Below are 14123 nucleotides of genomic sequence, written 5' to 3' on the forward strand. Positions count from 1 at the left end.
ATGGGATAGAGAAATAGATGATAGATTGATATAGACGTGGTGGCTGAACTTTGGTGGTTCCTTTGAGGCCTAGATGGCCATTATTTTTTTTTTTTTTTATACTATTGTGGTATCATATTTACAATCTCAAGGTAAGACAGTGAGTGGGATTTACATGTAACTTGCCTTGGTGACGGAAATGAATTAGTATTGAACAGAGAACACCGGTCTTTGATGTTACAAGCCTTGGTGGCGATCAATGTTTATTTTGCGTATGAGGATAGGTTATCGCGAAATGTGATAGTCTTCATATTTGAGTGTGTTCGAGGCGGCAAGACTGGAAAAAGAGACGTGTTAATCTGTCGTTTACTTACTGGCCTTAGTGGTTATATATATATATATATACATTGTTTTAATTCAATAGGTTGTTTTATTTATACTAGAGACTATTCCGCTTTCCATGTGTGACGTCACACGTTCGGGTGCATATTTACAAGTTTAGTATGTGGGATAAATTCTTTCGACTTGCAATCCGAGGAAGACTGATGCCCCAATAATGTATCACGTGGATTGCGGGCAAAGAGATTCTTCCTTTAGGTATGAATGGTGCTGGTTGTACATGTATTGCAGTGTTTGTGAGATTATGATTGATGGTCATATTTTTACAGAAGGCGGAGTTTAATCAAGAGAGTATGTTCCGACCTAAATTGTGGTTTCAATACTATGACTGTAAAGATTGGGGAACAGCATACTTATGGTATACTTGAAGGAAGATTCCCTTTGCCGATAACCAAAAATATTAAAATACATTGTTTTACTACTTGCAATTTGAGTATCGGGAGAAGGTTGTGGTTGTGGTTGTTTCTGCAATATATTGAGTGAGTGTAAGAGGATTGTTGATGATCCGTGGAGTCTTTAATGCCCTACACTTTATATGATCTGAATGCTGGAGAATACCTAGACTTTATATGATCTGAATGCTGGAGAATACCTAGACTTTATATGATCTGAATGCTGGAGAATACTAATCACGCTGACAATAGGGAAGATCTACACTAAATAGTGGTGGCTGCGATTTCTAGCCGCAGAGAAACGTGTGACAGAGGAACGTGTGACAGAGAAACGTGTGACAGAGGAAAGGGTAAAAGAAAAACCACACAAATACCAAACACACACGCGAGTACAGAGGAATAGTTATTTTTCTGTGTTTCCTATCCGTCAAGGCTAGGTTTGAAATACTAGAGTAGATTGTTTTACAACATGAAAACTTTTCCAAGAGTATTCATTACACGTGAGTTGAACAAATACCTGGACAAGCCTGCGTGTTACAATACTTGGCTGCAACGGAGGAACCACTACAACTTTTCCCGCCATTGCTTGGTTTTGGCTTGGTACAGGACCGTGTTCTTGTCTGTTTTCCGGTTCCACATGACTTGGTACAGGATGCCCAGGAACCCCATGACGACCAACCACCGTTTACTGAAAGAAATATTCAAACCTGAAATCTGCTCCGCATTCTTTGAACCGTGTTCTTGAAAATTCAAAAAATCCCATGTCACCTAAACTTTCAGGTTTCAATCCTTTTGACAATGGTAAATTATGGACTTGCTAGTGGGTGATGTTAGAAAATTTTGAAACATTTTTGATATAGCGAGTGGAGTCCTGTGCGTATTGCGTGCTCTAATCAGAAAAGCGCGCGAAAAAGTCCGTGCTGGAACTGCACATAAAAATTAATGAATTTTAATTTTCTTTTTTTCAAAAAAGTTGAAAAATGAAAGACAAATCATTGTGATCTGGGGTTATTACAGATGTTTCTATAAAAAAAACTACTATATGTGTCATTCGAGCGAGCAAATATAATTTATTCATTCATTACTTTATAGATTGACAAAAATGAACTTAGGTGAATTAAAATCTGGACATGCCCCCGTCTTTACCTGGACAGCTCTTGGTGTTACACGTGCGGCTTTGCACGGAGGAACCACTGCAGCTGGACCCTCCGTTCTTTGGTGCCGGGTTTGTGCAGGTCCTTCTCCTTGATTGTTTTCCACTTCCGCATGATTTGGTGCAGGAGGCCCAGGATCCCCACGATGACCACTTACCGTTTACCTTTGTAACTGTTAAACAATGGAATTGCCCATTAAAACACCCCTTGATAAAATTCTGATTGGCCTTTTAAGGAGGAATAAACCATTGTCTTAATGGCTAACTTCCTTTACAACATGAATGAAAATATGAATATCAAGCAAAGTTGTGTAGCTCAGAACGTTAACATGTCAACTGTTGATCTGTTCGAATGTAACGGTTATTCAATTTTTATTTCAGATTGCTTTTTACTAAAACTGCATCTTTAAAATCAAATAAGGGAAATTTGAAGCTTTCATTTTCAAAATATTATTGTACATACAACTGTATCCTCCACTTTCCATCTACATCAGATATCTCTGGTGTATTATTCATTCTTAAGCAAACACTTTACCCCCTGATATAGAAGTACAAAATTTCTGCGGTTGGATTCGGGAGATAGAAAATTGACTTGTTCCCAGTATCCTGGAGAAAATATTTTGGTTTACTGCACGAATTCTGCACTATGTTAAGACCCTACATATATAGCTAGGTAAAGGAGTGGCTAACATCTCCATCACATGGATGCGCATTCAATCCAATATCTTTTGCATATGAGATCGAGAACAATTTCGGAGATGGGATGTTTTCTAAGGTTAAAGCCACAATCCCACACATAAACTTCAGCAAGTGACATTTCACCCATACATAAAACCTATGTCTGAAAAACAAACAAACAAACGAAATCACAAAATAGAGATTTTTAAAAGGAATAAATGTGCTACCGATTATACTAATTACCCTGTCTTCGTTATTTTCATAACCCCCATCCCCATAATACAAACAAACTATAGAAATGTATTTTTTCATTAAAAGTAAAAGAAGTGATGTTTTGATCCCTCTTTTTAAAATCGGAAATGTGGTTTATATTACTTTTGGAGTTTGTATCGAAAACAATGGCCACTCATTCATTATCTAGGTAAGTATGTTTAAGGCATCAATCTTTCTTCAAGTCCTGAAAAGTCTACAAGTAAATACAGTGAGTTTAAATTAGAGCTGTGGGATTGTCAATTCCAGAGGATTCCAAGCTTCTTAAGTAGAGCACTTAAGGAGGGTCTTACTGGAAATGAAAATGGCTCTATTGACACAGTTCCTAAGCTTAAGGCGATATGTCTCAGTTGACCATCGTAAGAAATTTGGTGCTTCTCACTCTTTTAATATTTTGATTTGTGTTCAACAGCGATTTTGTTACTGTTTCAAAGGTTCAAAGTGATTTATATACATGCGGTGTTGGTTTTTTTTTTTCGGGAGGGGGGTGTTGTATAGTGAAAACTTACTTTTTGAAAGAACTACCGTGAAAATTCGACAAATTCAGACAATAAAGCACGGGAGTAAATGTTTACATAGCTTTTCCTAATAACATATCATAAAAGTTCAAATTTTTCTTGTTTTATTTTCTCTCATTTTCATGCACAGTGTGAGCCTGTGAAACAGTTTGTGTTCTCTGGCACCTGTAAACACTTGTGATTTCAACACTCACCTGTTCTTCCAAATAAATCTACAATAGATAAATTAAAAAAAATATACTATCTAAAATTTCATATTCTATGAAATAAAAATGACAAAGAACCAATTATCTGACAGGAATGAACAAAATGAAGAAAGAAAACACCACAAGGCCATGGTATATTTCAACAAATGGTTATATATATACATACATATATATATATATATATATATATATATATATATATATATATATATATATATATATATAAATCCAGTTGAAATCAAGTTATATTATTTCTATTATGATAAAAAAAGATTTTATATTGATAAATGATAAAATTGGCAAGACTTTGATACATTATATTTTTTTCCTTTTTCAAAGTTAAAAGACAAAAAATCAAACGATAACATTGCAAATGTTAACAAAATCTACTTATAATAGTGATTCATATATACTTACAGTTCCATGTCCTTGAGAAAATGGCACCTAAAAATATCAGAAACGACTAGATGAAAATACTAATTTACTGTTAACTTTTAAAAAAATTAGATATTTGTTGAATAAACATATTTGATTTATTCTTTTCTTCTCGGTGCTCCTTTTGTAGATAATGCATGGACTGTGGAGATCATTTTCACGAGACTTAGTTTGTATAAAGCGTCCTTCAATACAAAGCGTACATTAATACATAAAACGTTCGTCACAATGAGCGTACATTAATACATACAACGTAAATTAATTCAAAGAGCGTACATAAATGTATAGTTCGTTCGTTAATATATCGAGCGTACATAGATAGATAAAGCGTTCTTCAATACATAGAGCGTACAATAATACAAAGAGCGCGTAAATGCACAGAGCGTTCAACAATACATAAAACGTGCATTAAAATATAGAGCGTTCAACAATACATAAAACGTGTATTAATATATAGAGCGTTCAACAATACATAGAACGTACATTGATATATTGAGCGGTCGTCAATACATAAAGCACACATTGATATATTGAGCGGTCGTCAATACATAAAGCACACATTGATATATTGAGCGTTCGTCAACACATAAAGCGTACATAGATATATTGAGCGTTTGTCAATACATAAAACGTACATTGATATATTGAGCGTTCATCAATACATAGAGCGTACATTGATATGTTGAGCGTTCGTCAACACATAAAGCTTACATTGATATATTGAGCGTTTGTCAACACATAGAGCGTACATTGATATATTGAGCGTTCATCAATACATAAAGCGTACATTGATATATTGAGCGTTCATTAATACATATAACGTACATTGATATATTGAGCGTTCGTCAATACATATAGCGTACATTGATATATTGAGCATTCGTCAATACATAGAGCGTACATTGATATATTGAGCGTTCATCAATACATAGAGCGTACTTTAATATAGAAAGCGTTCGTCACTACATAAAGCATACTAATACATTAATATATATATAACGTTCGTCATTACATAAAGCGTACATAAATATATATAGCGTTCGTCAATACACAAAGCGTACATAGATATATTGAGCGTTCGTCAATACACAAAGCGTACATAGATATATTGACCGTTCGTCAATACACAAAGCGTACATAGATATATTGAGCGTTTGTGAATACATAAAGCGTACATAGATATATATTCTAGCCTTCGTCAACACATCAAGCGTACATAAATGAATAGAACGTTCATCAATCATACAGCATTCGTCAATACATAGACCGTAGAAGGCACAGTGTTCATCAACGCAAAAAAAAAGTGTTCATTGATAGATACAGAACGCTCACCAATACATATAAAGCGTTCATATGTAGATACAGAGCGTTTACCGAAATATATAAAGCGTTCATTTGTAGACATAAAATTCATTAATGCAAAGAAAGCGTTCATTTGTAGACAGAGCGTTTATCAACACATATAAAGCGTTCAAGATTAGTCAAGAGTGTTCATCAATACATGCATCATTAATCGATTTCGAAACGTTCATTAAAATACAAAAACTTTAAACGGTTTTATGAATAATTACATTGCAATTGCATGCACTGCTGAATCATCTTAACGCTTGATTTATAGATAATATACACTCACCAGACTCCGGAAGAAGAGCGATGCAGATTAACAGAACGAGAAGAAATTTCAGCCCCCCTAGAAAACAAATATCCAAAGCAATTAAAATCCAAATCACTCTTATAAAGATGTTACACTCATGTAGCAGAGCACTGTTATAGTATTCATATATAATATCACAGAGAGGAAAATAAAACAAATTATAAAATCGAATGATCCTTTTTTTGACGAAACAAACATATAGGTGATTAGATGATTAAAAAAAAAAGAAGATAAAATGAGACTATGGAGATACCCCCCTCCCCCCGAATTTCTGAAGAAATCTTTGGATATTAACCCATAGTGCCTGTTTGTCGGAGGCTTGCTAGGCTGGAGCTTTCATGAAGTTTTAAATGCATAATTTTAGCTTTAACTTTTATAGCAGATTTTTTTTCCGGATTACATCGTGGTATTGTTATAAATAGATAATACATAAATAATATTGTATCAATATATTAGAACTTATGTGTTTTGAACGTTTATAGGACATGTCTGTCAAAACATTCTTTCATGGGGGTGAGATTTAGTATTAGGACTTTTAACTGGAAAATTGAAATGTGGGTTATTTCACGTGTGATTTTAGATATTTAATAACTATGCACGTTAGGAAATAGACTACGAGGAATGTCATATTTTGATAAAATGTAGTACATGCATAGTGATTTTTAAAAATGTTTTGCATGGACAGATTGAGTGATTTCACACTGGTCACAAACACACCTAAATCCTTCAGAAAAAATATAATAAGTCTGACATCTTTTCTCAAATTCTTTGGAATCCGGCAATACTTGTCACAGCATCAGAATATTTTGATTTTTGCTGTAAATGACTCGCTGGACGCTTCGAGACGGCCCTCCCTTCCTCCAAAACGGCCCTCCCTTCCCATCAAAACGGCCCTACGTTCCCATCAAAACGGCCTTACATTTCCATCAAAACGGCCCTACATTCCCATTAAAACGGCCCTACGTTCCCATCAAAACGGCCCTACGTTCCCATCAAAACGGCCTTACATTTCCATCAAAACGGCCATACATTCCCATCAAAACGGCCCTACGTTCTCATCAAAACGGCCTTACATTTCCATCAAAACGGCCATACATTCCCATCAAAACGGCCCTACGTTCTCATCAAAACGGCCTTACGTTCCCATCAAAACGGCCTTACATTTCCATCAAAACGGCCATACATTCCCATCAAAACGGCCTTACATTTCCATCAAAACGGCCATACATTCCCATCAAAATGGCCCTACGTTCCCATCAAAACGGCCTTACATTCCCATCAAAACGACATCACCTTTTCAAAACAGACGGACCTCCCTTCCTCCAAAACAGCCCTACCTTCCCATCAAGACGGCCTTACCTTCTTCCAAAACGGCCCATCCTTTCGAATATGCCCGATCATCCAGACTTCTGAATCCGACGTATCCGATGTGGAAATACCATTGCAAGTTGCAGTGGTACCAGGGAAGGTTGGGTCGAAATTTGTAAAAGCATTCTCCTGAGAAATATGGATTGTACTGGATTACAAATTGAGAGAAACTTACATGATATCTAATGTTTTGTTTACAGAAATGAATGAAACAGTAATGCAAAATACTTCAAATTAGAAATCTATGGAGAAAACTAAGGTTTTTGTCTTGAGAATATGAAATGAAAATGCATATAAACTTAATTACTTTGATTTTCTGTACTGTTATCTTTACAATGGTACACTGCATGTTTTTATTTCGCTAAATTTTCACATAAATCATAATGAAGTCATTGTGATTAAGCTTGGCTGGAATTTATAGATGATTATTCGCATGTTCAATGTTTTTTACTTTGATATCTTTAAAAATTGTAATGATAACCATTTCCTCAAGAATGTTTGCAGTTGTGAACATATGCGCGTATGAATCTTAATAAATATAGTACGCTTATTTTAACGGCTGGGTATTCTGACAAATATGAAAGTAGAATGTAATTATACGAAATAGATTTTCAGTTTTGAAGATACATTAGGTTATGAACTACACCGCTTCACGCCAGCATGCTTTCATGATGCGGTAACATGTTTCATGACGTATGTTGGCGTGAAGCGTCACAGTTTATACCATTACGTGTTCTCAAAAATGAATTTTATTTCTTAAATAACGATACATGCATGGTGCAATGTGCATGCATAAATCACGACAGATACCACCCCACCCCCACCCCCCCCCCCCCACCCCCCAGCAACTGTTTTTAGATATGCGATGAAATCTTACAAACTTTCAAAGCAAATAGTTTGATGTCTTTAAAAAATCCACAAAAAGTTAAAATTCACCTTGTAATGCTTATAAATAATATCCTTTCACGTGAGGTTTACACGTGCATGTATGTAAGTAATAATATTTTTCTCTTCAGAGTTCCTCGTGGTAGAGTTTATACGATAAAGCGGCTCAGTGCGACTCCTTTTGTATGAACAAGGGATTCAACGTAATCGTTCCTTTGACCAGAACCTTGTGAACAAGACTTTTCTTGCAGTTGTTCAGTCTTTTGAAATATTAAAAAAAAGAAGTAAAAAATAGGAAAACTAACTAAATAAATAATTAATAAAGTAAAATAAAAATAAATAAATAATAAAAAAAAAACTAAAGGGAAAAAATAACCGAAATTAAATATGATTAAAATTATTTCTGCATATGTTTATCATGTTTTTATTCCAAGCGATCTCTGTTTTTCTTCACGCTGCACTGACAAAGGATTGTTTGGCTGCGTATACGATTGGACGATGTTAATAAATTAACTTCAATGATGGCAATGGGTTGTCTTTGTGATGATTATTTTGTACAATGTGTTAAATCTAAGGTTTTCAGCAGAATGAAAAGTAAACTCGTTACCCGTTAGGCGGAATTGTCTATCCGGCGAGATAGTTCGAACCAGGTTTATTTCGTAAACGGTACGAACTGTACTAGCCAATCTTAATTAATTGTGGACTATTTGATATGCATCAACTAATATTGATTATTTAAATTTCAAATATCAATGCTCAAAATTAGTTTCTGTATGTATCTTCTGGCATCCACCATATGTAAGTTAATTTATAAAGCCAACCTATTGTTACTATAGGATTAAACATTCTTTTTGAAGAATTTATCGATGTATAAACTCCGGACATTTTACTCACAAACTGAATAAAAGTGCGAAGCACTTTTATGTTAAGTTTGTGAGTAAAATGTCCGGAGTTTACACATCGATAAATTCTTCAAAAAGAATATTTGATTCTTATAATTCCAATTCATTCACTTTATTAACAATTGCAAAAATTTGAATAGTTTCCCCGCACTATGTTATTTGTTTTCAGGTGTGTATGAATACATCGCGTTTTCGGATTTATTGATGTGTAAACTCTTGTTCAGCTTTATTTTTGTCCAAACAAAACAATTGTAATAAATAACATTGGAATTATTGAATCTTAACAAAATATATTGTAATTGATATATTTGTGTACACCACGTTGTACATTATAACATATAGGCCCAGGTTTCGAAATTACCTCATGTCCGTAAGTCAGAGACTAGTAAAAAACGTGTCGGACTAGTTAACTCTCTATAGCACTAGTCCATACGGACTAGTGAAAATCCGGAAATCAAGCTTGAATTGGTTAAGATATTAGCAAGATTTGTCCGAGTCTCTTAGATGTTTGAACTTATGGTCGATTACCTGCATGATTAAGTGTTTGCGTGACTATGACATTCCGATCTTCCAAACACATGGAGTGCGTTCGAGACCGCCATTCTTCGAACGAGCACAGATTCCTGCCGATTCCGAACTCCGAGTACGCATCACGAGAACGGATTCGAGGTGCAAGAACTGCAAGTAGTGTGATCTAAGAACAAGCACGTTTGTGCGCACATTTTCTCATCATTCGCGACTCTAACACAGGAGTTTGTAACACTATAGCTCATGGCTTGGTCAATCGAGTGAATTTTATTGACTTTATTGATAAAATTTCGAATTCCTGTGACTCTAAGAACTGAGCACGAAAACAACGGGAACGTCGATCTCGAACGCACTTATGGACATTTATAAAAGGATTAAATCGGAGATTACTGTATGCTTCTGAAAATCTTGAATGCAAAATAAAGTATGGTCTTTTTCTTCTGTAGGTGTCAGAAAATGAATTGCTTGCAACTGTGATGTGTTTGGTTTCATTAAATACTATTGAATAAAATGATCAGTTAATATGATATACTGGACGGACTCGTGAAATGCTTTGCGGACTAGTGAACATCAATAGTGACTAGTCCGTACGGACTAGTGCTTGAAAAAGTTAATTTCAAACCCTGTTAAGGACAATAGGACTCATCAGTTACAAAATCCTAAACGTAAAAATGCTACATATTAAGATTTCTTTTAAAAAAAAGGAAAAGTATACTTCAAATTTTAAAGACAAAAATTAACAGAATGAAGAAAATGATATAGAAATTGATATTTTTTATACAAAGAAAATTCAGCCTAGGATTTCAGAAATTTTGGACTTTTTAAAAGAAAATTTAAAGAAATAATTGATACATTCGGCAAATAACGTCCTAATACTGTAGATTCCTACATATACACGAGGAATTTACTAGTATTATCGCGTAAGTTCGTGAGAGGCATCACTCGCGAAATAAAATTACTCGCTTTTAATTTTCTATTGCTAAATTACGTGCAAGAACTCTTGATTATCAGACCAAACGCAAATTCATGTTCACGCGATTTGACGTACACGAGTCATTTCGCCATATTAAATTTTTTATTTTGTTGTAAAAATGTGCTATTATGATAGTTTTGTATGTAACTTTAACCAATGCCATTGATAAAATTAAATCTAAGTTTAAGATTTTATCAAAATAATGATTTCGGTTTGATTGAATATATATAATGAAGCATTATATTGAAATCAATTTTTGTACGGGAAGACAATAATGTAAGTTTGCTTCATTCAGAGACTCTGGATAGGCTTTTTAACACAAATATTAATAACAAACGTTTATAATCCTTATTTTTTCTGTCACTGAAATAGTAAATCACAATTTTGCAACAAAAAATTTCTACACCAAATTGATAGCTAGTATTACTTTAAGACCTTCATTATGTTTAAGACGAATGTGTCCAAATATCGGGTCTCTACTAATCTACGCGTCACTATAATAGAAAGTAAATCTCACAAAGATGAAATAAATGCATTTCAGACCTCCAATATGTTGGATGGCTTCCATATTTTTCAGAATATGCCCATTGCATGTCATGCATTACCGGTATATTAGTTTGTTCAGGACATCATAAAAAAATTAGTATGAAGGAGATTTCATTTATTAAATTAACGACTTTCAGAAGATATTAGTGAAAACTGATTTTACAGGTGTTTGGTACTACTTTAAGGCACACTACATGCTAGCCGTACGGATATGTTTTTAACCGAATTGATTTCCAAATTATGAAATTTTCACTTTATTTTTCTAAATGCTTTTAATCGGTAAATAATGCACATGTATATACACATGTGAATATTGTTTTATCATGTTACGAAGAAGAAAGAAGAATAAAATACTGTACATGCATAAAACTTTGAATACTACATGTAAGTAGTCTACAGTATTGTGCTCGTCTCTGAAAGGAAAAGTCAAAAGTAGGGACGGATCCGGGATTTTGGAGTTTTAGTTTTGCTAAACAAAAAAAGTATTTCTATCTTGGCACGTGACACTGTCATATTTTGTCGAAATATATTTGACCGTCATAAATTACATATCCCTATTTTCATGATTTAGATGGATCTCAAATTCATTTTACCAATAAAAATCCAATCGTGAAATGATGCTAATCTATCAATCTCACTAGGTGTGAAACTTACCGAAAGATCTTCGTGCCAAATTTAGGAAGAGGGTTGGGTTTGCAGCCTCCCACACCCCTTCTAGATCCGCCTGTGAAAATATACACAAGGAGAATAATTCATTTTTAATATCAAATCTTGAGATGGAAATCGCTCATCCATCTATATCATGAAAAGGGGGATATGTAACTTATGACGGTCCAATATATTTCGACAAAATATGACAGTGTCACGTGCCAATTTTCTACAAAAGTCTAATGTTGCTTACAGGAAATAGAGATTGCACATGTAATATTTAATATTATCTTTCATTCAATTGTTTATTGATTTATATGTAAAATTTTAAAATGCAATCATTATCGAAATATCTGGAAGTTTTCTGACAACAACTTAACTCCAGCGCTCTCGGGCTAATTCAGGTCACTCCAAGATTTGGCAAGAGGTATTGCCCTATATAGCCGACACAAACTTGATCGAGGTTAATCGTATTAGTTTAGAAATTGTTTTGAAAGGATACATAAAAGGGTATTGAGAACTAAACAATCTTAATACCGCGTGTTTTATTTCCATATTTGCCCCATATTCAGTGTTGCTTTTACCTTAAATGTTAGATTAATCAAATAACTGTGTTAAGGTCATCGAATGAAAAAAAAAAATCCTCTAAAATGAAAGACACACAAAACTTTAAACTTTCTGCTTATTAGATATTCTCTGTTTTGTTTTCTGATTTTTAGGTTAAAGTACAAGTTAACTGGGACGCATGCGCATTACCATGGCAAGTGGGATTTATTCGCGGAACATGGATACGAAACAAGACGAATATTGTCAATGGATAGCATTCGGCGCAACGCACGATATTTAGAACATTGATTTTCAAACAGATAGACAGATAGGTGTGTATTACATGTACAATAGAGATAGGAGTTCGATATAATTATATACATGTTCCGTTCATTGACACCTGATGCACATATTTTTTGTCCGCAATGTGAAAAGCTTACAAGTTAATAATTACTTGCGTTGGTTGCATACATGTATGTCATTTTTGACATATTTATTGTGTTTGAACCAGTGTTTTATTTTGGGCCAAAATGCTACCGATATTCGGCTGTTTTCCCATACAAAAATTAGCCATTTTTTCCCAATTATATTATATGTTTTTCCCAATTTCAAATCCAAGAAAATTAGGCCATTTTAAACAAAGCGTTACAGTATATTGCTGACAAAGATTAAATACATTTTTTTTTTCTCCTTCAGTTTTATTCTCCAAACTCCTGCACATGCAAAAGGTTTTGTAAAGAATATATAAAACAATGGAGACATCCATATAAGCAGAGGTGACGGGTGGTTTCGTCCCGAATACATATTCGCACCTACTGGATTCGCACCTTTACTTGTACGCCCCAAGTGGATTCGTCCTGAGTGGTTTCGCCCCCATTGAGTATGTAGCAACAGTGGTCGAAACGATTGATCAGTGCATACTCACCTTTAACGATGAGCAATTGAATTGAAATTAGGGGATGAATGCTATATATTAATTTACCGACGCCCAAGGTATGTTCATTTTGATCATTATACCAACAATTTTTGGATGTTTATATATGGCAACAGTGGTCGGGACAATTGATCAGAGCATACTCTCTTTTAATGTTGAGCAATTGAATTGAAATTAATGAATACTATAGGGTATATTAATTTACCGACGTCCAAACTATGTCCATTTCTATCATTATACCAAGAATTTTTGCCATGGCAAGTAGCATACATTGTGAAAAATCAGTAAGTTAAAATTATCATATGAAACAGAATTAGCATTATATAGATAAAATTAGTGTGTCTATTATGTGATTTTATTAATCTTAGATATATTTATATAAATCTCAAAATGAAGAATTCAATTTATAGCATAAACTTAAAGCAACAATATTTAAGTGAAAGTAGTTGATCATTTTAAAGAAAGTGAATTTTGAGATATGTTAAATCGTTATAATTTTAAGATATGTTAAATTGTTATATTATTGGGGCGAAACCACTCGATTAGTACATCGGGTCGAAACCACTCGACTCTAAGGCAATGTTCTACCTTATGTTACATGTACCTGCATTGAAATTGGGACGAAACCACTTGTTGCGAATCCACTAGGTGCGAATATGTAATCGGGACGAAACCACCCGCATTCTAAGCAGATATGCAGCGTAGTATATAGTTCCAGGTACACACTAAGGCCTATTGTTGACACTTTCAGTTTGACCGCCATTATATGTAGGGTCAGAATAATAACAGGAAGTGGCCAACACTATAGGATTTTACTAAAATCCGAAAAATACAAACGGGAGAGACATTTTGGAAACTTTATTAAAAATCATGGGTACAAATGCTGGAATTTTTTTTTAATGAAATTGGAGAATGAATAATTTTTAGAAAAAGTAATGATATTTTTACAAGGTGTGACTTCCCATTCATATTCAGTGTTAAATAATGATTTATTTTATGATATCATATAAGATCTGAAAACCTCAAACTGAAACATTTTGTTATTTGATTATTTTGTGCATCTTTACCATTTTAATTTACTATGAATGATTTTTCCCAATTTGAGGAAA

At 34.0% G+C, this 14123-nt stretch overlaps 1 protein-coding gene across 1 annotated transcript in view; it reads right to left on the reverse strand.

Annotated features, from left to right (window-relative positions):
* The window catches only part of LOC125660351 (SCO-spondin-like), a 51199-nt gene extending 41994 nt beyond the window's left edge, over nt 1-9205 (reverse strand). The window contains exons 1-7 of the mRNA XM_056150716.1: nt 9201-9205; nt 7044-7200; nt 4013-4039; nt 3584-3601; nt 2387-2408; nt 1917-2096; nt 1288-1458 (exon numbers count right to left, since the gene is read on the reverse strand). Of these exons, the coding sequence (XP_056006691.1) occupies nt 1288-1458; nt 1917-2096; nt 2387-2408; nt 3584-3601; nt 4013-4039; nt 7044-7200; nt 9201-9205 (580 nt within the window). The remainder of the gene's footprint in view (nt 1-1287; nt 1459-1916; nt 2097-2386; nt 2409-3583; nt 3602-4012; nt 4040-7043; nt 7201-9200) is intronic.
* Nucleotides 9206-14123: the final 4918 nt, after the last annotated feature.

The sequence above is a fragment of the Ostrea edulis genome, chromosome 9 (assembly GCF_947568905.1).
Source record: "Ostrea edulis chromosome 9, xbOstEdul1.1, whole genome shotgun sequence".
Lineage (NCBI taxonomy): Eukaryota > Metazoa > Mollusca > Bivalvia > Ostreida > Ostreidae > Ostrea > Ostrea edulis.